Source organism: Cheilinus undulatus, linkage group 1, assembly GCF_018320785.1.
Source record: "Cheilinus undulatus linkage group 1, ASM1832078v1, whole genome shotgun sequence".
Classification (NCBI taxonomy): domain Eukaryota; kingdom Metazoa; phylum Chordata; class Actinopteri; order Labriformes; family Labridae; genus Cheilinus; species Cheilinus undulatus.
In genome coordinates this window covers 28,303,669-28,326,294 of record NC_054865.1, presented here as the reverse complement: position 1 = coordinate 28,326,294, position 22,626 = coordinate 28,303,669, and the positions used below count along the sequence as shown (strand labels likewise).

Sequence of the window (22,626 nt, the reverse complement as noted above, 5' to 3'; positions counted from 1 at the left end):
TTTCTCACTTTGTGACATTTCAGCTGTTACTATGCATTTGTGCCAGCAAGGCAAACTTTGCTTTCATGCTTTTTCAACCCATCCACAGTCATACAAGTTCTATTTAAGATAGATTTACCACAGCTACCATATTTTACCCCTTACATGAAAAAAAACCCTATGATCAGCAGGAGGCTTTCAGAAGTATTGTCTGCATGTTGAGAGATCACACAAAGAGCGTGTTGTTCTGATTGGTGTGGTTAGGTCAGCCCTGTTCTGCCGACTCTTCCTCTCACGCTGCCACCTGCTGAAGCTCTGCTGTACTGTGACTGCATCCACGATCACACGTTCTGCTCAAAATGGCAGACAGAGCTGAATTGGCTTTAAATACACAGAGCTTCATGGCGCTGCCTACACATAGCAGGCGTAGGTGGAAACTCAGTGTTGCTTTAGATAAAGCAGATGTTTCAAGATTTGAGCGTTTGTGGAAGAAAATTCATTGTAGTATTTGTGATCAATATGGCCTTTCATTTTTCACAAATTGGCTGAAAAATTGGGTCAGTTGAAATACATGTGGTATATTTTTGTTCTTTTTTTGTTGCTTTTGTTTTTTTTTCCAATACTGTTTTTCTACCTGTTTTTAGTTGTTTAAGTAAAGATGGAACTTATTGAGCTTGTTTAATTGTTAATACACAAATACAATTAAATCTGACATAATCTCATCCTGGACTCAGACTTGTCAAACATTCTGGGAATGTTTGTTACATAATTTTTTGAAGATGCTCCCGTATAAAACAAGTTCAACAAGTGTGCATTTAAACTCTTTAGGGTGTGTCCCAAGAGAGAGGGATACACGGATGAGTCTCAGCAGTTGTTCAGTGCCAGCGCTCCACCTGCCAGTCTCAGTTTGCTGGGAAACTTTGAGGTATAACACATTAAAACCCAGAAAACTTTGAAAACATTTCTTTTACTAATGCCATTTTCCATATCTTAATAATTCAAAAGTATAAAATTCTCACAAAAGAACAGCTTCTCTTCAAAATCTGACAGACATCTAGTCATTTCTGCATCTTTTTTTCCTTTGAAAAAATATTCCTAAATAACTTTTCTTATATTATGAGTTTCTTTTGTAAATCAACTCTTTATATATAAAATAATTAATGATGGTTCTTCTAGGAGTGTGTGTTGAACTATCGCCTGGAGCCTCTTGGAACAGTAGACGGTTTCACAGCAGAGGTCGGAGCCAGTGGGTCCTTCTGCCCCAGTCACCTGACTTTACCTGTGGATGTGTCATTCTACAGCGTCTCTGATGACAATGCGCCATCACCATATATGGTGAGGTCACTTTTTTTGGTCCCAGTTAGTTGAACGATAATTCGGTTTTCCTCACAGTCTGTGTGGCTCACCCTTAAGCTGAAAGTTGTCCTTATATGTGTGAGAGCTCTGTGAATTAACTGATGGCCTTTTGTAACAGTGGCTGTCATGTGTTTTCTTACAGGGTGTGATAAACCTGGAGTCCCTAGGGAAAAGGGGCTACCGTGTACCTCCATCAGGAACTATTCAAGTGGTAAGGCAATGCAGAATATCCTAACAAATTCAATGTTTCTGTGATTATTTGGTATCAATATGTAAGTGCAGCTGAGGATAAAGAGCTAATATCACAACGATGAAAGGGAGACCCCTAGTGGTTGTTGTAGGCATTAATCATTCTATAGTGCCTGTTTTTACCTCTTAATGAAACAGGCATTTTGTAATATTTTTAAAACATTTTTATGATGTTAGTAACGTGGAACATTTACTGAATTTATTTTAGTCAGCATTTAAAGTTCTGCCGTGTCTGTATAGACAGACACATGTATATTATGGTCTGTATAGATATGTCATACACTACGTTCACACTGCAGTTAAAAGTGTCCCAAATCAGATTTTTTTCCTCATATGTGACTTGTATTTGATTTTTTTCTGACAGTGTGAGCAATACAAGTCACATTCAATCTGATCTTTTCATATCTGATTCAAACCAAGTTCTCGCGTGGCTCTAAATCAGATGCATATCTGATTTTTTTTTTTTTTTTTAATTTGACTGCATGAACAGCCAAACAAAGATGTCAGATCTTACAAAAATATCAGAATTGAGCAATAATGCCTGCAGTGTGGATGTAGCCACTGCCCTTACATGCTGTCTTGTTTTACCCCTTAGACCTTATTCAACCCCAACAAGACAGTGGTGAAGATGTTTGTTGTGATGTACGACCTAAGAGCCATGCCAGCTGGACACCAGACCTTCCTTCGCCAGAGGACATTCTCCGTTCCCGTCCGCCGTGACATGAACAATCAGACCAGCAGGAAGCCCTTCGCCCTTGGCCACGGACGCACCTTACGCTACCTCGTTCATCTGAGGTCAGATGCCTGTCATTCAAAGATGCCACTGAAACTGGAGATATAATGTCTGCTCTTTATTACTCATTATTCATCCTCCTTGTATTGTCTCCCCCTCCTATCTCAACCAGGTTTCAGAGTTCCAAGTCTGGGAAGATCTACCTCCACAGGGACATCCGTTTGCTGTTTTCCAGGAAGTCCATGGAGGTGGACAGCGGTGCTGCCTATGAGCTTCAGTCTTTCACAGAGTCTCCCATTGACCCACCGTTTTCTCCCCGCTGCTGAGGCCCAGACTCCCTCACTCCCTCTGCCCAGCAGGCCAAGACCAAATCTTAAATCACACTTAAATGCCAGCGATAGACTCTGACTCAGACTGTGGCTAGCTGAAAAGGCTCAAAGAGAGCAGGGATATAAGGACAGCAGTCAACAAGACTCGCCTGACCTGTGCCCAAAATGTTAAGCTTCATCCCTTCTGTCACCCAGGACTGACAAAGGTGCTAAGAGGCTGGGGGACTTGTCAGATATTAAACCTTGTTGTCTGCTTAAGTTAGAGGGTTTGGGTCAAAAATCAAAGATTGAAGTTTCAGATTGTGTTCTCCTGGTAAAAAGGGCCAGACATGATGGAAACAGATTTTTCCTGCTGTGCCCCCAGCACCAGGCAGGATAATAGAGATCAGGGATGATCTAAATAAAAAGCAGTAAGACACTTCAAATTGATTCAGAGTTCAGGTTTCTTTACTGTGTTTGCTCAAAATCAAATTATTTATTGGAGGTATTGTTATAACAGTAAATGAATGTTGAATCCAAATTATTTTCTTTAGAAATGCAAGATGTGGCCCTTTTAATGTTAAAGCATAACGTGTTAACTCTTTGAAGATTACATTGATTGAACTGAAATTAAGACAGTTTGGCCCTGTGATTCCTGACCTCGGTGCAGAGGGGGTGTGTATGGAAGACGAAGACCGGTGCAGCTTCATGCCCTCGTCCAAAAAATGAACGGTTTACCATGGACCACTGAACAAGTCAAACAAGCAATCAAGCTAGATTCAACTGAAAGCATCATTGCAGAACATCAGAAATGCACTGTGGATCTTTTTTTTTCTCATTATAACTGGAAATGAATCAGAAAATAGTAATATTCTAATACTTTTGTACTGTTACAGAACCACTTTATCGGAAGTGTTGCAATAGAAAGAGTAACATTAGTTTTAGTGTTTACACATTCACTCTCAGTTTACTTAACCATCAGTTTATTTAATATTTAAATTAATATTTCAGTTACTACTTGTGACGTCTGTCATGCTAAGATGATGTAGTGCAAACTGTATATCATAGTATGTATTTTTGACATTAATATTCAAATCTGAAAATATATATATCTTCTAAAGCAATCTTTAAAGCTTCTCTGTCTCTTTGTGGTATTTTCTTGTTGTTTCTTGTCCTGTTCACATAACGTGCATAGAGCCACACCTGAGGGAGGAAAGTGATGCAACATAACAGCTACACTGCATCATACCATTTAAGAGAATAAAAGTCTTCACTGGGTGAAAGGGGAATATTATTAAAATGTCACAACATTTTTTTTGTACAACTGTAAAAATGAACTTGGTGTGACAGCTGATATTCTGCTGATGGCCTACATGCAAAACATAAAAACCCTTTCTAGATCCAGTATAAACATTAAATGCTATATGTCTTATATTTTTTTTACACAATAGCAACAATGCACTCCTTAGTGTACATCACAATGCAGAATGTGTACTTGTTAATATAAAATGATCATTACAGCAAACAAACTTAAATAGACAACAAAGGGAATTAGAATATGCATGAACTGTAAACATATATATATATATATATATATATATAGTGCTGTGAAACTGGTTAATTGATTACAGTTAACTCATGATTTAACAAGGGGGGCAATTACTTTTTCACACAGGGCCAGATAATTTTAGATTTTTTTCCTCAATAAATAAAATCATTATTTAGAATTTTGTATATACTTGGGTTGTCTTTGTGAGATATTAAAATTGGTTTGATGATCTGAAATATTTAAGTGTGATAAATATAAAAAAAAACCTGGAAATAAGAAAGGAAGCAAATACTTTTTCCCCATCTCGACATGAAAATGAAATTACAGACTACTGAATTTGATATATCAAGAGGTCCAAATCCAAATTCAGTAGTCAAAAGTTGTGTTTTTTAATTTCGTTTATAGAACCATATTTACAAAATCTGTGGTCAGAAATCAGATTACCACAATGACTTACATTTGCACTAGAGCTATGCTCACTCTGCAATTAAAAGTGACCCAAATCTGATTTTCTTTTTTTTTTCTTTTTTTCTTTTTTTTTGTTATCATAAGTGATTTATTAGTTTTATCTCTGACAGTGTGAACAGCACAAGTCCCAATGAATTTCAGATCAGGTTCAGGCCACTTTCATGTGCAGCTCTAAATCAAATATATATCTAATCTTTTGGAATTTGACTGCAGTGGGAACAAGCCAACGAAAACAATCAGATCTGAGAAAAGATCAGAATTAAAGGCCGTAGCATGAACTGTACATGTACATGATGTACATTATAACTGTACATGTAGTGTTCTTCATTCGGGGGGTAGATATATGCAGTATTATAATAACCAAAGGTGCTTATAGTTAGCTAAAACGACGATCAAAATAAGCAGAGTAGTAATGCTGTTTGTCCCGAAACGTGGTGAGATCTCCTATAACACAATACTGCACATGTACCGCAAAGTTTAGCAATAATACGAGGTTTAGATAGCAGCAGATAATGTTGCACAACACTGTAACATCTTGAAGTCAGCTGGTGATCTGTTCAGACAGGTTTTAACACCTCTGACAGTTTAACAATTTATTGCTGCCAACAAAAGCAGGCCCATACAGTCACAATGAGCACTGCAATAAAGATCAGGTAAACTGAATTAATCTGCACAGCCGTATCAACTTTTGAATACGATTTTAAAGAAGTTTGTTTCACACATGAATTCCTAATACCATCGATCGTGTATCGCTGATTGACGAAATGCTTCGTTATGTAGGAGGCAACACTACTGATAGCCTATATGGAAAGATAAAATGAACTGCACTGCATTCATTATGATCCAGATTTAAGGATTATTTGACTAAAATCTGGATTTGTGTTGCAGCACATGGGTCTCACAGCTGATCACTCAGTACGTTACGTAATGTAATCCGATCCCAGCACTGTGTGCGCGTGCATGGCAGGAGTGCCCGAACGCGAGCGCGCGTGGTGTCTCCGCATGTGACGTAGTATTACTTACGCGGGAGCGCGCTCAAGACTCGTATGGGTACGGAAAGTCAGAGCAGGGGATTTGGGGATCACTTGTCAACTAGTGTGCAATCTCTGGTTTGATTCTAGCTTAGGATAACGTAGACATGTCGGGGGATAACGAAGAAACACAGACGGCAGAGGAGACATCAGTGGACGAGAAGGTAACGGTGCTGCGGATTTGCTGTTTGGCATCAGCAGTTAGCACCGTTGACTTTGTTGTAGCTAGCTACGTTTTATAGCTTAGCTTCGTCACCCCGCGCTCGTCATTGTTGACATATCAAGCAAAGCCAACTCATGAGCCCTGGGCAAGAATAACGGCTGTTTTGTTCAACTTAATAACGATATTGTTTTACCGATGAACTGACCTGACGTTTTGGTCACCAATATGCAATTTCGGCTACTTGGTGTGAATGTCAGAGGTGCTGCTAGCTAATGTTAGCAGGTTGCCTTTCGCCAAGCTAACTGTCATGACATTCACACACACTAAGAAACCTGCAACCGTTAGCTCATCTGCTAACTTTAGCTTAGCCAAACTAGAACACAGTACTGTGGCTTGAAGCCTTGTAAGAGTGACTTTGTTATTTTGTCATTGTTACATTAATTACCACCGAAACTATCGCAATTTTCGTTCGGCAAAATACACGGCGGCCACCGAGTAGCAACAACGTAGCCTTACAGCTGTTTGTTGCCCGTTAACGCAGCAACCCACACACCCCGGTATACTGCAGCTCTCCAGGGGTTACTGTGTGCGTGGGCTGTAGAGCTAACACCAGCCTTTAAGGATTGATTGGGTTTTGAAAATTTGTGTATTTTAAACAAGTGTCTTTATTTCAGTACTACAATGGACCAGTGTGTATATTAACCTTGATATTTTATATAAATATCATGATTAGACTGTTCAGCATTTTTGAACAGCCGTTAATGCGATTTAGCCTGTAAGGAATTTTGTAACGGTTGGCATTAGCAGCCATAGATGTAACATGGGCAGATTACCGCAGTGCAACCAGCTGACAGATATTTCAGTGGGAGCCTGGAGGCACCTGATGAATGCACACTTTTCATGTACAGCAATTGTTTTTTGAGCCAATCGTCTCCCCCACATCTCCATGCATCATGCCTTTGCTTGTTTTTTTTTTTTTTGTTTTTTTTTTTTTATCAGGACATCCAGGACAAGATGATCAGTCCTGAGAAGGCAGAGGAGGCCAAGCTGAAGGCCAGATATCCAAATTTAGGAAACAAACCCGGAGGCTCTGATCTGCTCCGTAAACGCCTTCAGAAGGGGGTGAGTTATGTCTTGTGTTTGTCTGCAGAACATTCGTTTTTTTAGAAGACGTTAAAATCATCTGTAATTTCTTTAAAAACCAAGGCTAACCAAGGTCTTGAAAGCCTTCTTGTTTTGACTCTGTGCAAATCAATTAATCTTAGTGCTAAATGAAAGACTGTTGTAAAGTCCTCTAATGCAGTAGTTCTCAAGTGGTAGGTCTGAACCCATAAGTGAGTCACGAATATGTTTCAAAAAACAAAAATTGCACTGGAAAGTCCAGAAACCTTTCAAAGATATTCTTGTTTTTTATCCTTTCTGTTTGATCTGTAACACGGTTTGTACTGTTTGAGGTCCAAACTGTACTATTTTTCTTTAAATAATCTGTCTGTCTGAAAATATCTGTAATTTGGGTCACAATTTATCTTGAGGAGATAATAGTAGGTCCTGAGGCCATAGTGCGATTTAATCTAAAGTTCAATTAATTGGCCAGCCCTAATTTTTACCTAGTGCTAAAATGATTGCCTAATATAATTACATTGTGTGGATTATGTTCAATGATAATTTATTCATCAAGTAAAAGTATGAAAAGGCTTTCTCTGCTTTCACTTTGAATCGTAGACTCTTAGAAGGCTATCCATGAAAACTGGACAATCTTTTTTCATTTTAGGTTTTTGCTGTAACTTAATGTGAACTTGCCATTGTTTTTTCAAGCCTGTCCTGTCCATTATGTTACTGACAGAACCCCAACATAGTTCCATCATGAGCAAAACACTTGGTGAAAGTATCAGGGAATAACTTCCTTTTGACAGACAAAATCCTCAAGCAGAAGCGGTCTCATGGTGAACGGCTGTCTGCATGGACCAGAAGGGTGGGATGGTCCGAGAGAGGGAGAAAACAAACAGAGCAACGCTAACAACAGATGGCGCAGATTTATTGCTGCAATGCCAAGAATTATTATATAAGTCAGAGTAAATTTTGCAATTGATTAATGAACATATAAGTTTGATTTGACATGAAACATGTTTAATGTGTCATGTCTGCAACTCTCTTAATTGTTAAGCTGCCTGAATTGGCCAGGACACTCTTGTAAATGAGATTCTTCTTCTAATCTCAACGAGGCTTTCCTGGTAAAATAAACTAAATAAGATTAAATAAATAAATAAATTCATGCCAATGAGTGTAACGAATTTAAAAGTCCTTTTTTAGCATAGACAACAAACTATCTAGGTAGGTAATATATTACCATTGCATATTAATACACATTGAACTGCAGATGTAATGAAACTTAGCAGCATCAGTCAACAATTTATAAATGATAAAAACAGCTGTCCGAACAATGAAAACAATTACCATAAAAACCAATACCCCTTAGCCCAATAAATAATCGTCAAATTCATAAATAATCATGAAAGTTATATAAAGCTGATGATAATTTTAACAGTTGAAGTCATGCAACTGCAGCAGGGGTCTGCACAGAGAATCCACAGGAACTATGGATGCACCATATGTCAGTTTACCATTGATACTGGCCCACTTGCAAATAATGTGGCATGATCCAATGTCTGTAGCCAATGTCGAAATACAGATCCACATAATCTCCCAGGGAAAAATATAATCACTGACATGCATTAATTGGGCATGCATTTGACTGAAAAGCTTGAAAAGACTTTTAGTTGTCAAATCTCCACTGAGTATCTCCAAAAGAATAACAGTTTGTGCCATATTGGGCTAACTATGATTAATGTTGTTATTCTGTCAAAAACAGCAAACCTGTGTACTTAAGATTTTGTAATACTGAATGTTTACTGGTTTCCAGTGCATATTGTTTTACTTTTCATCCTTTAATTTTTGAAATGTTATTGTTCTCCTCCTCTACAGCAAAAGTACTTTGACTCCGGCGATTACAACATGGCTAAAGCAAAGATAAAGAACAAACAGTTGCCGACAGCTGCACCAGAGAAGACCGAGATCACAGGAGACCACATCCCCACCCCCCAGGACCTGCCCCAGAGGAAACCATCTCTGGTAGCCAGCAAACTGGCAGGCTGATCCACACACAGCCCCTGAAGTACCCTGCCCCTCCTCTCGGTTCCCAGCCCTTACCCTTTCCACTCAAGTCTCAGAGCTGTAATATTACCTCTCCTGCCCCTCACATTACCACCTGTCCCATGCCTTTACCCCCTCCCCACCAAGTCTAGACCCAACCCTACAGGAACCCCCCCACCTATCAGCACCCTGAAATCCTTTTCATTTTTGTTTCCACCCGTCTTACCCTGTCACGACTACCTCCCCCGAACTTAATACCCCCTCTGTCATTGTCCTCTTACAGTACTTTTCCCACGTTCCTTTTTTTATTTTCCTCGTTACTTCCATGTAAGATACTCATAAAGACAGGACATCCAAGTGTGAGTGTGATGAGCAGACTGCGATGCGTCCTTTACGATTGCGTTATTTTAACGCTGAAGAGAGGAGCCAGCAGAAGAAGCTGTGTTTGGAGGGCTTCAGTAAGGTCATCAGGATCCCTCAGTTTGGAAGTTTGTGTAAATATATATATTTCCTTTTGTTTGGCACAAGGGCAGACATCAGCCTTTTAGAATGTTTTACATCAGATTTGTATCATTCACTGTATGTCCTTATTCTAAATTATGCTGTCAATATGCTTGAGTGATTGAATATAATAATCCAGAGGCCAAGCTTAGTTTTGTTCATTTTTAAATTGTAAATCAGGGGGAAAAGCCGTGCTAAAGGACCACACAGTGATGGACAGTGTCATATGGATCTGCATGTGTGATATAAAGGAGATTCTCAATCAGCTCCATTTTAGCACCCCATCTAGCACAAATGTATACACAGATGCTGAAAAGCTTAGGTGCAGCATAAACACACTGAGGGTCATCACACACCAGGTGCATTCAAGACGTCTTGAAACTAGGACATTTAAAAAAGAAAGGGAGGGGGAGGGTGTTCTTAGTTTGAACAGTTGTTGGAAGTTTACATTGTATTTGTGGTGTGTGGAACATTTTAGCCTCAGATGACAGCATAGCCGCCTTCTCAGGCCAAAGTCTGGTTCCAGGTTGTCATGAATGAACCATCATGCTCCAAAATGGAGTTTAATGGACCTGAGAGCCTAAATCCTGTGAGTAGAGACCAGTCTTCATATCCTGTATCATATGAGACTTGTTTCATGGCTGAGTTATACTGGGAACAGCTCTTGGCACTGGGAACAAGAAATGTTTTGAATTGTGCTAAGCTCTGAACAAAAAACCCTATTCTCATAAGTTGAGATAGTTTGATTCTAAAAAGATCTTGGCCAAGTAAAGTGCTTTTCCAAACTCTGCAATGACTGAATGATGTTTATCTGCGATGTGGTAAATCTAAGCTAGCACTACATCTTTATGAGCTGTGCATGTTTATGGCTGCCCTGCTGTCACTTTGTGCCATTTTGTTTTGTAAATAAAATAGTTTTGCACAAATGTTTAATTTAAGAGTTGTGTGTTATATTGATATTTTTGTCAAAGGAGATGATCATGATGATCCAATCAGGACTACATTTGACCACATAACCTTTGTTAATCTACAGAGACTAGGATACTTTAAAGTGGATTCCATATCTAATACTCTTCAATACCTTTTCATTCCCATGTTTAGGAATTTGTTGAGGATAGATTTACTACAAAGGTATGCCTTTATCCTAGAGTGAGTTTAGCCAAGCATTTTGCAACATTAGTAATGTAGAACTGAAGAAAAGGTTGCACAAAAATCCAAAGTCAGCAATAGGTCATTGACAACTAAAGACTCAATTACTTATACATTTAAGTAAGGCAGATACTTTAAGTTCATTGTAATATCTTAAAGTTAAAACTACTCTAATGTAGCACAACTATTCACAGAATAACCTCCTCTAGAGACAATTTATTTGCTTTTTAAGGTTTGCTTCCTATTAGACTTTTAACTTAGCCAGTATATATCAATATTGTGCTCAGTTACCCCATTTTTAATAACTAAAGGCTTTCTCATCTTTTTGTGTAACTTAACCTTAAGAAAGCTATCATAAAAACATCCTGCACAAAGGCCGAAGCATGTAATGCTTACCCACTTGTTACTTAAATTTTCTAAATGGTTTAAAACATAGGTCATTTATAAAATTACAAAAGCAAAATCTCAATTTTTGGAAGAATATGCTGTTTTTCTATGTTTATTTTTCACTAAATTTGAATTTATATTTTCTAGATACTGATTTTTATAAGGTGGAAAAGGGAAAACATCTAGAAGACTGGTACTGAATAGGTGTACATGGTGTACATATGAAATATACATCCATCTATCTATACATGATTTCTGAAAAAGCAATCTGAGGTATGAATAACTCACTTAAACTGAATTATACCTTTAAAACATAATACAGACAGATAAGGATGATCTGGTATTTATTAACGGGTGCATCTAAAAGAATTGGAACATGATGTAAAAGTTATCTTTTCTTAAAGTTAAACTTATATTCTAGATCCCTCTTGTATAGAGGGAAATATTTCAAGGCTTTTTTGTTTTTATCTTGATGATTTTGGCTTACAGCTCACAAAAATCAGAAGTCCACCATCTTAAAATATGAAAATATTGTGGAAAAGTGCAATTTGCAAGGCTTTCCTGAGCCTTCATTCTCTCACTGTGGTTCAGAACACACAACTACAGTCATGGGGAAGGCTGTTGGCTAGACCAGAGGGCAATCATTACCCTTCACAAGGGGTGTAAGCCACAGAAGGTCATAGTTGAAAAGGCTGGCCCTTCTTAGAGGCTGTATCAAAGCATATTTGTGGTAAGTTGACTGGAAGGGAAAAGCATGGTAAGAAACTGCACAAGCAACAGGGATGAGCACAATTTACAGAGGATTGTCAAACTAAGCAGATTCAAGAACTTAGAAGAGCTTCACAAGGAGTGGACTGAGGCCGGAGTCAGTGGGTCAAGAGCCACCACATTCAGATGCGTCCAGGTAATGGGTTACAAGGTTAAAAGAAAAATGTATTGAAATATTTTACCTTGTAATGATGGATCTAGAATATACGGAAATTTCACTTCATGACATAAACTATTGGATGGAAAAAAAAAAACTTTTTCATGATATTCTAACATTCTGAGATGCACTTGTATAGCTATCAAGAGGGTGTGGTATGCAGAAAGGAAAACCACTACAGATAGTTTCATAAAAAGAGGGATTTTCAGAATATTTCTCACTGTCATGTTGCCTAGGAGCATTTTTAAAAAAACAGACATATTAATCCTCACTCCTTGAAGGTATGTTCAGCTGCAGCCCTGTTGCATGGCTTTTTTTTTTCTATTTTGTTGATGTATTTTCAGCCCTTGGCCATCAGAGGGCGCAGTTTTCCACGCGTCGGCAGACCCCTCTGGTTTGGCTGAATCATTTCATCCATCATACCCAGAATGCAAAGTGAGACACCAAAACCTCAGCAGCCCCGAGCTTGTTTTCAGGTTATCATGGCGATAGGAGACGCATCTTCTACCTGAGCTTCCGTAGCGTTAAACTCTGTCCTCGTCCGCTGCATGAAAACACACACCGAGTCCATGCAGCGCGGAGAACCGCCGGAGGTTTAGCTCAGATTGGAGTAAGGACATAGCGAGTGACCGTCATGGCAGCGTCGGAGCTGTACACAAAGGTAACTGTGTATATTTATAAGATAAGAGCTGGCTGCTAGCATGTCGGCTACATTACCTGTCTTAATCGCAGGCTCAGCGTTATTTCAGTTTCGTATTCTTCAGATAACAAGCTGACAGTTTGATATTTTTGTGTTTTCCCAGCAGCATGTTTCGCATTTGCTTTGAATGAATGAAACCGATTTTAAAACAGTTTTAAACGCTAGCGTTCAAAGTGAGCTCGTGGTGTTTAAATAGGGATAACCGTTACCTGAAATGGGTGCAACTGTCAGATGTACAATGCTAAAGGATTTATTTTTTAACAAAACTATATCCATTTTCCATACGTCTACATTGTTAAAAAAACGTTTATTAGCTATTATTTCGTCATTATGATGTAAATTAAAGTATTATCACCGACTGGTCATTTTTTAATGTTTTCCCATCCTCCCCTCTTGAAGCCAGTGGGCTAGGGTGATGCAAAGGCGGTGCCAGCCATCATGGAGGCTCTGGTATTACGCTTTAAAAAAAATCCTAAATCATCCGTTAGCTCGTGCCGCAGCCTCAAATAAAGCATTGTTTAGTTGTTTTAGTGTTGATGCTGGTATGTGTCGTCTTGACCCGGTTCCCGCAGATGTTATCCGGGTCCTAGCTGCAGGCTGGGTACCGCGGGGATGCTGCGATGATGAAAGCTGCATCCGGACAGCTTTAGCATCCTTTAGCATCCAGTGTTTAAACTAGCAGAGGCCCTGCAGCCTCAGTGAAGCTGTACGGCATCAAATGCTCACTGTAGAGAATATGATACTGCTGCTGAGGATGAGGCCTGGTACTCTGAACACAGACAAGGTCATTTTAGAAGTCCTGCTGCTTCTGCTGTATTTATTTTATAACAGATATGAAACCAAGGGTGTGTATTCATGTGTGTGTGTTTGAGGGAGAAGGAGATGAGTCACCCATCCCCCTACTCAGAAAGCTAGTGCCTCTATAAGGTTGTGGTGGAGGAGGAACATGACATTGTGTGTGGTGATGGTGACAGTTTTTGTCAAAGTACCTTTGTTAAGTCTGGTCTAACCAGCAGAACTGTTTTGTATTTTAAGTCCAGGACGTGTTCTTTTTTCAGATTCTTGCTTCAATAGTGGTAGACTAGCTTAGACATGAGATGAAAGGTTTTGTCCTTAAAGTAGATGACACTGGTTTGACCCTAAGGCTGCAAATGGTCACACTGGTTCAGTGGTTGCTGTTCTGACCCTGACCTCTGATCTCCAAGGAGAGAGTCAAAGAAGACTGCATCAGTATAATGTTAGATAAAAGCTTAAGATTTCATGCATGTTATATACTTATTTCTTTACAGAAGAGCTACAGCAATTAATTGATTAGTTGTCCACTGAATTAAAGCCCTTGTTGTTTAAAAATAATGATCACTGTGAACTAAATGTCTTCAGGTTTAATTTATTATTGCTGGACACTGGAAGTGAGAACATTAGCAGCTGTCCTGGGGTTCATAACAATTCAAAAATGTCCTTGCTAGTTCTACTTATGAAGAGTCAGCATTTGTCGATTTTTCTAGTTTATCTTTAGTAGTGCTTTTATGCAATTATTTTTTAAGTTATTATCACACGTTTCCTGTTGGTTTTCCCTAAAATCTTCTGGAGTTTGTTCACGTATGACCGTCACAGCAGGAGACTCTCCCTGCTTGTCTAGAGTAATTTGCTATGCCGGTAACATGACAGTTACCTCTATGTTCTTGCATCACCTCATCCCAGCATTACATGGGAGCTAGCAGGAAAAATCTGGGTAAAGTTGGAGTTAAATTTTAGCTGTTTGTGTTCAAACATGCAAGCTGAAAACTTTAAAAAGTTTACAGGAGGGTTTTGCACATTTGAGCAGGGCTTTAGTTTTGGGATAAAACACAGGTAGACTGATTATTGACCAGGCTAATTATTGAGGCCAGTATTTGGCATTTGGTCGATTATCAGTATCAGCATTTTATCTTACTGATAATTGATCAAATTGATTCATCAATAAGTGCTTTGTTGTGCCCGCTTAAACGACATCTATGTATGAAAGTATCAAAGAACTGCAAGCAACCATCAAAAAGCCAAATTTTGGCTTTTTGTAGCAGATGTGAAGTATTTGTTTTGCAATCAGCCATTGTTTTGTCTGACCCAGAGTTTAAGAAGCTTATCTGGTGTCAAATTGTTTTAATTTGAAAGAAATAAGGGGAACTTTGGTTGTTTTTTGTGCTAGCATGGCTGGGATAAACAAAGTTTCTCTGCACTTTAGACGATGCAGTCAGTTTTAGAAGTCTGCCTCTGATGTCAGAGTCCTCTCTGATTTACTTTTCCATCACAGGGGAGGAAAACACTCTGCCCTTTGTGTGAGCAAAACCTACTCATAGAGGCTTATTGAGCGGGTCTGTGCTGCTTGGTTAACATGCACAAACACACACACAGGATCAGATTCTGCTCATATCTATGCTTGGCTCCTGTCTGACCTGACCGCCTGTATGAGGGAGGTGAGTTAGAGGTGAACAGAGATGCTGTAACTTAGACGGTTCACAACATTTATAGACCTTTCTTCAACATAAATAAATCAGAATTTTGTTATTAGGTTAGAGTACAGTCTGTTCTTTGGCTTGAGCCAAATCAAATCAGGATTAAAACTTGCGAGGAGCACTGAACGTGAATCAATCTTAGCTTTGTATGTAAAGACAGAAACGAACGAGAGGGAAGATATTCTCATGGAAATGGCAGTGAAGCAGTTCTCCATTAGATGACTCGGAGATGGAAATGCTTTTAAGCACAAAGCAGAAAGGTTCAGAAATTTCAAACTGCATTTGAGTTCTTACTTTCAGTGTCTAAACGAGTATATAAGCTGTATTTGTACAGTGCCCATGAAAAGTGTTCACCCCCTTGTAATTATTACAGTTTTATTGATTTTGTAAACCAGTCATGGGAAATATCTATTTTATAAAGGAAATCACAAAAAACCCTATTTAATGTCGAAGTGGAAACAGATCTATGCAAATTAATGTATTTTAAATAAAAATGGAATGTAAAATAAGTGACTGCATAAATTGTCACCCCCTTCAAGTCAGTGTGTAGTCGATGCTCCTTTAGCTGCAATCACAGCACTGAGTCTGTGTGGATAGGTCTCAATCGGGCTCGCACATCTGGACACTGCAATTTTTCTCCATTCTTCTTCTTCAAAACTGCAGAAGTTCTGTCAGGTTGCTCAGGGATCAGGTATAAACAGCCCTTTTCAAGCCCAGTCACAAATTCTCTATTGTTTTAAGGTCTGGGCTTTGACTCGGCCACTCCAGAGAATTCACTTTGTTGTTTTTAAAAAAATTTGTGTATCTTTTACTGCTTCAGTAACTGCTTTTCTGGTTGGAAAATAAATTTTTTCCCAAGTCATAGTTCTTGACCAAACAAGGTTTTTGGTGGTGTACCACATTTGGTGTACGCCAAACATAGCATCATGTCTGATGCCCAAAAAACACAGTTTTGGTCTCATCAGAGCAAAGAACTTTCTCCCACTTGACCATGGAGTCTCCCACTCGCCTTTTGGCAAAGTCTAATCAAGATTTAATATGTTTTCTTCAACGATGGCATTCTCTTTGCCACTCCCCCATAAAGCTTTGACTGGTGAAGAACCTTGGCAACAGTAGTTGTATGTAGAGTCTCTCCCATCTCAGCTGCTGAAGCTTGTAACTCCTTCAGAGTAGTTATAGGTGTCTTAGTGGGCTCTCTCTCTGGTCTCCTTCTTGCAATCACAGTTTATGAGGATGGCCTGATCTAGGCAGGTTTACACGTGTGCCATATTCCTTCCATTTCTTGATGATGGATTTATTTGAACTCAGAGGGATGTTCAGTGCCTTGGATTTTTTTGTATCCATCCCTTGACTTATAGTATAGGTCTTCATTGCTTGCTGTCTCTCATTAGGTTGTTACGGTAGCTCCTAAAAAGGCAGATGTAGCTTTTTTGTACTGTTACTGTGTCAAATTGTTATGAGCCTTCAAAAGGATAAGCTGTCAGGAAGCTGTTTGATACATTTACCTCTGCCTCTCTACTACCAGACAGTAATTTGCAGTGTACATACTGTTTTGTTTGCTGGACTCTCTCTCGCATGGTTCATGTTAAGGTAAGCAGCTGCATGCGACACTTTGATGAAAGACTTGAGGATAAATCAGAACTGAATCATGTGGGTCAAAGAGCAGTATATGGTTGAAAATTAAAACATGCTGCATATATGTATACAGGCTGCTCAGTGATGTGAGGGAGTCAGTGTTGTCATGAACAGCTGACAAGAAGAAAACACCTGCCGTTACATCATTTTCTGGGGGGTTGCCAAAAACGCAGCATGCTTGACTGTTTAAACCCACAGACAGCAGTGCAGCAGAATTTGGCTGGATTTAGGGTATGAGCAGTTCACACCAAGCTCACTTTACTGCTGGTGCTAATATTTAGCAGTGGTTGCAGCTTGGATTCCTAGAGATTTTTTTATCAGATAGTCCTTCAGTCAACTGCTGTGGTAATTGCAGAAATTCCTGGTTCCCAGATGTTGACCCTTGTTTAGTCCAATTTAGGACTTTTAATTTAAATTTACCTTTATGCTGGATGGATTTTCACAAAATTTGCTGCATGTGATGGGTGATGATGTTTATAACCATCAGACTTCATCTTCACTGTCATCAGATCAAGATTTTAGATTTGTCACATAGTGGTACGGGAGTGTTTACAAACAGCTGGGACAATAACAACATTCTCTTCAGCCTTGAATCTGTTTGTATTGTGCTATAATCAGCAGCAGTGAACCTAATAAAAGTTTGATATTAAAGCCAGTAAGTCCTGCTCAGTGTCCTATAGGTGTCAATCAGTTGCGTCGGGTGTCAGATTTTATCTAACCTAATGCCAAGATGGTATTTTTTCCTCTCAGCAGTTGAGAACATGTGCTTTAGATTACTGAGATATGGTAACCTGGTTAAGGTAATTGTGCAGACATGTTGTATAGGCTCTGGTATGTAGCCATCACAGTCCTGTCCAACATAGACAAACAAGGAAGAAGGAATGAATTTTCAGCTTTTTTTGTTTCAGTTTTTACTTAGTAAGGCAGATGAAATAAGCCAGTGTTACACAATGATGACCAAAAAAAAACATTTGGTTAAGAAAATGGAGTTCCTTGAAATGTTTAGATTCTCAATAAGAGGACAGCCAGCTGATCTGTTCACTTATCAGACTTTGCTTTTTTGGATCCATATCTGTGGTTTTGTGGGATCGTCCTGTTTATTTTTGCCTGAGTCTGGCTGTCAAAGCACTCCTGTGATTGGGACAGGAAGCCGAGGTGTTTGATTGACAGCAGGGAAGCCCAGTGGTCTGTCACAGGATAAGGGGCTTTTGGGAAAACGTCGGTGAACGGCTGCTTGTGTTTGCAGGCACAATGGGAAGGTTTCATTCAGTGCAGTGAGCTCTGGAGCTCAGTGCTAGATCAGCTTGTGTCTGGTCTTGTGGTGCGTGTGCTTCCTGTAACATCCATAAAATCAGCAGACTCACAGCATGAGCTAGAGACTCGAGAAAAAGACGAGATGAATCGGGAGTTGGAGTATATGTTTGTGCAAGTAAGTTTTCCTTCTTTCACATTTTAAATTCTCATCCCTGCCCTCCAGTCACTGGTTACGTCAGAAATGTAGCCAATGCTAATGTTGTCAAACTATAAAATTAGACAGACTTTCAGATGAATTGTCTATTGAAGAGGCTTTTTTAAAACTCTTTTGTGTTTTTTTAAGTATTGTGAGGTCTTGGATATGGTATGCTGTGGACATGAAGGTTTGGTCCTGTCACACCCTTCTTCTAGTCTTGACTGTGTAGAGGAAAGTTTGTGCTGTAACAACCACAGATTAGCAACAAATCAGATTTTAGCTTGAGCTGAGTTTGGTATTTGAATAACAGCAAAATCTTTGTTCCCCAATGTCATAATTGAACCACTTGAAGTAGGATGAACTGTGTCCTAACTTTTGCAGATACAAGACTTCATGTGCAGCAAGATGCATGATCTTTTGTCACTGATCATGAAGTAGGTTTTAAAGAGCATTGTTATTGTGTCTGTGCTCAGCTTGGCATTGTTTTCTAATTTCCTATTTTGTTCTTTGTTGATTTTTTTCACTACTAGTAAAACTGTTATAACAGCAGAATGGATGGTACAAAAATAAAGCCCAGCTGTGCATTGAGTCTTGTCATAACATACAGAAGTGAACTACAAACCTCCTGAGAGTCAGCGTTGACTAAAGTAATGTGATTAAGTGCTGGGCAGCGTCACAGCTTGTTAGGAAGAGTCTCTGATCTTTGGCCACCCCTGGATGCTAGCATACTAGTTGTGCCAAAAGTCTTGGTAGGGGGACACAGCGAGATGCAGAACGAGTCGTACACTTACCTAACTGTCGACCAGTGCTGAGGTCTCAGTAACTCAGCATCATGCTGCGTGTGCCCAGCTGAGCAGAAAAACAGCAGATTCTCACATGAGCGGCATCATGTGACAAGGCTTCAGCAGCAGTCTGGGACTTCATTGAGAATATGTGAGCAAAACACTCCACATACAGCAGCAGCCATCCAGATAGTCATATCTGCCAGACCATGGTGTAAAGTGTTGCGAGCTGCTTTCTAGTTCCGCTTGAGCTGATGTTTCCTTTTCTTAAGTTCTTTTCTCTCCTAGAGAAATTTAAGGTGTTTGACACACTTGTGTGCACTACCGGTTCATAACAGAGCAGTAATGTGTCATTGTTTTTGTGGAGAGTTAATGTGTCAGGCATGATGAGACCATTTGACCTGAACTTTACTTTGATAGCTGTGACATCTGACTGGCTTAACTACATAACCATATTATATTATTCCATCCGCGTAGAGTTAGACTGCGTAAAGACTCTTTTCTCTTCTATGGTGGCTTAAAGTGGACTACATGGTGGTGCAGGGTTAGCACTGTTGCCTCATAGCAAGAAGGTTCACTTCCTGGTCAGGGCCTTTCTTTGCAGAGTTTGCATGTTCTCCCTGTGCATGTGAGTATTTTCTCCAGGTACTTGACATGTCATGTCAATTTGCTAAACCATTAAGTTTTCACAGGTGTGCATGCATAAGAAGGCAAGGTAAAATGAGGATCCAAAATAGTATGCTAAATAGCCACGATTAGTCGACCAATCGTAAAAATAATCACCAGATTAGTCGACATAAAAAATAATCATTTGTTGCAGCCCTACTTTCAGGCATGGCAGAGTCATGACGTAAACAAGCAGCAACAAGAGGCCAGTGCAATTATGGTGGAAGAGCTTAGCGTGAACGCTGCTAAAGTGCCAGTTTTATCTGAACTTGATGACATTTCTTTGTTGAAAGAAGAACAAAGAACAGCAGAGAGTTGTTTTCTTTTCAAAAATGACAAAAATAGAGTACTTGCATGTCTACAGTCGCCATGTTTTGTGTTATTCCTCGGTAGCACTCCGAGTTTTTTTCAGAGCCTCTGCCTTTTCCCAAATGTTTCCTATTGAAGCTTTCCCAGATGGATGTGTGAAACACATCCATCTGATGTGTCAGGTTAAGGTTCTTCAACAAAAATACAAAAAGGGTAAATTACATACAATACTACAACTGAACAGTTAAACTTAAATATGTTGGATAATAGTATATAAGAGAAATCATTAGCCCTATCCACAAATGCACAAAACTTCTAAAATATTTTAGATATTTTCAGGATTAGTGGCATGTCTTAACCCTCTGACTTTACGTTTTTCCTGCCACCACCTAGTAAAGCCATCTGAAGTTAAGATGAGCTGATGTGAGAATGCAGCAGGAAATAATCAGGAAAATTCACCATTAGCAGGTGGGGATAGGTGATGACATTTATGCCCTGCAACCAACACATAACCATAGTCTGTACAATTTAGGGGTTTATGGGTTCATAGAGATCACGGTTCAGTTCGTACCTCTGTTTTTGGGTCATGGTTTGGCATGGGTTCAGTTCATCAATCAAAAGGAACATAAAGTCCTAGATGTATAATTTGAAGTTTCCCTTTTTCATCATTATTATTTTTTAAACTAACATTAGTGCAGCTTATAGATGGTTTCATCAGTGTTATTTAGAACTATCCAGCCTTTGATGTATTAAACATGGTACAAAAAAGAGGGCAAATACAAAAATATGCAAAATAAAAAGCAATACAGAAATGAATAGCCTAATATCTCCTTATTTGAAACAATAGGAATAAATGCATTGTAAAAAGCTAATCCAAATATGTGCATTTTGGAGCAGCATACCATATTTATGATTTATGAACTGTGCTTTGAAACCATTGTTAGTAAATAGCCGGTGCGGTGGTGCGCCGGATTCTTCTTCTACGTGCTTCTCTGCTCTGCCCTTTGCCGTAGCCACTATCCTCAAATACATTTTAAGTCCCTTTAGGGTTAACATCAGTTTCTGTTACAGACAGACAGCAGAGGAGAGAGGCAGCGATGTCTCCTGGTCCCTTTAAGCTCTCCTTTACATTCCGACCTTCAGACTGATGACAGCCTCATAGACCCATTCAAACACTGATACCAATAAAATAAACATAATAAAAAAAAGAAGAAACTACAGACAGAGAAGAATCACATCACACTCTTCACTTCTTTGGTAGGCACTTACAATTTGTTAAGCCTTCTTTGTTTGGCCTTTTAATTATTATTATTGGTATGTGATGTTTTAGTATGTGTTTTATATTTTGTGAACTTTTCTTAGGTGCAGGTTGGAAAATTTACAAAAAATAATTAATTAAGCAGTTTTGAGTATCCAGGAGATCAATTTCATGAATATCTCCAACTAAATGTAGATTTGACATAAAGGAAAATGCTGTTGCTCATTACAGCATCATAAAGTGGACTCTGTAACAACCCTTCCCCCCAAGCTGACAGGTAAATCTCTTTCTGTTAAGTGCAAATTGAACATGTATCTTTTCTCAAAGATGGTCTCATGAGTGTTGAAGACAGTCCAGGTAGTGTGCATGTAAGTTGAAGAAAGCCCTGTAAAGTCTTCACAGAGTCATGCCGGGTGAAAGTAAAAGCTCAGAGCTATAAGCAAGTTGAAGTCTCTTTAATCTGTTGTTAGCTTGCTGCTGATTTGTAAACACTCCACATGGATGCCCCGCCCATCAGTCAAAGCCCTCCTGCCTGTCACACACGTCCACTTAGTGCACATACGGTACATGCACAAATAACACACACTGTTCCAATGCCCTGATCTCTGATGTGACCTCCAGACCTCACTCTTCCTCTGACATCCTCGAGGAGTTCATACACAACAATGAAGAGTGAAGGAATGTGTTTTTATCGTTAAATTAATGGGACCTTCGTTTCTCTTACAAATGTAGCAAAAGCTGAGAACTAAAAATGACACATTTGATTGCCCTACTCCATGTTATAAAATGACATCTATCTTAAAATAGTCCACACATTGTTGTTCCTCTCTCACTTCAGTATCTCTTTACTTTATCCCACGGTTCAGTCTGTTGTTCAGGACAAGAATAAAGACCAGTATAAGCTTCCTCCAAAGCCATATGTGAAAGTAATAAAATCTTGGTGTATTTGACTGGGATCAGATTAGCTGGTGTTAAACCCTGAGTTAGCCTTATCAGGTCCTGATCCTTTGTCGCTGTTAAACCAGGATTAGCACCAGGCCAACCCCATACCTCAAGAGCAGCATTTCCTGCTTACAAACTGACCGGCTAATGGGCAGTGGGTGAAATGCAGACTACAGTAGTTAATTTTATGAAACAAAAATAGTGTGAAGTATTTGTCAGATCAGAACAAATAGTACATTGAAATTGTCCACTGGGAAACCTCAGTATCCTGATATCTGGAAGAGATGTCACTGTTGGGATATTTCATTCCTTTGACATCTCATTTTATGTGGTAATAGCAGTGATTTTTTGACATTAGACTTGTTTCATTCTCATTTTTTCTCTCTCTCCTTTATCAGATTATCTTTTAGGCTCTTTGGCTTTTTTTTTTGTAAAGAAGTACAG

At 39.1% G+C, this 22,626-nt stretch overlaps 3 protein-coding genes across 12 annotated transcripts in view; all 3 read left to right on the top strand.

The window, feature by feature from the left end:
* Positions 1–3,741, top strand: part of fam214a (family with sequence similarity 214 member A) — a 51,231-nt gene extending 47,490 nt beyond the window's left edge. For both annotated transcript variants that reach the window (XM_041785135.1, XM_041785126.1), the window contains 5 exons: positions 808–904; positions 1,156–1,314; positions 1,478–1,546; positions 2,180–2,379; positions 2,490–3,741. In XM_041785135.1, the coding sequence (XP_041641069.1) occupies positions 808–904; positions 1,156–1,314; positions 1,478–1,546; positions 2,180–2,379; positions 2,490–2,643 (679 nt within the window). In that variant the 3' untranslated portion in view covers positions 2,644–3,741. The remainder of the gene's footprint in view (positions 1–807; positions 905–1,155; positions 1,315–1,477; positions 1,547–2,179; positions 2,380–2,489) is intronic.
* A 1,931-nt stretch (positions 3,742–5,672) lies between these two features.
* On the top strand, positions 5,673–10,417 carry LOC121514576 (cAMP-regulated phosphoprotein 19-like). The gene is made up of 3 exons (XM_041794750.1): positions 5,673–5,837; positions 6,836–6,958; positions 8,819–10,417. The coding sequence occupies exons 1-3, from the start codon at positions 5,781–5,783 to the stop codon at positions 8,987–8,989; spliced, it is 351 nt and encodes a 116-aa protein (XP_041650684.1). The 5' UTR covers positions 5,673–5,780; the 3' UTR covers positions 8,990–10,417.
* A 1,968-nt stretch (positions 10,418–12,385) lies between these two features.
* The window catches only part of myo5aa (myosin VAa), a 72,114-nt gene continuing 61,873 nt past the window's right edge, over positions 12,386–22,626 (top strand). For all 9 annotated transcript variants that reach the window (XM_041786852.1, XM_041786843.1, XM_041786793.1 and 6 more), the window contains exon 1: positions 12,386–12,609. In XM_041786852.1, the coding sequence (XP_041642786.1) occupies positions 12,583–12,609 (27 nt within the window). In that variant the 5' untranslated portion in view covers positions 12,386–12,582. The remainder of the gene's footprint in view (positions 12,610–22,626) is intronic.

Bases quoted from the DNA above. Each gene is read 5' to 3' on its own strand.
- LOC121514576 (XM_041794750.1), top strand. From the start codon at position 5,781: ATGTCGGGGGATAACGAAGAAACACAGACGGCAGAGGAGACATCAGTG. The intron at 5,838-6,835 runs GTAACGGTGCTG...TTTTTTTATCAG, and splicing joins AGACATCAGTGGACGAGAAG to GACATCCAGGACAAGATGAT. The intron at 6,959-8,818 runs GTGAGTTATGTC...CCTCCTCTACAG, and splicing joins GTAAACGCCTTCAGAAGGGG to CAAAAGTACTTTGACTCCGG.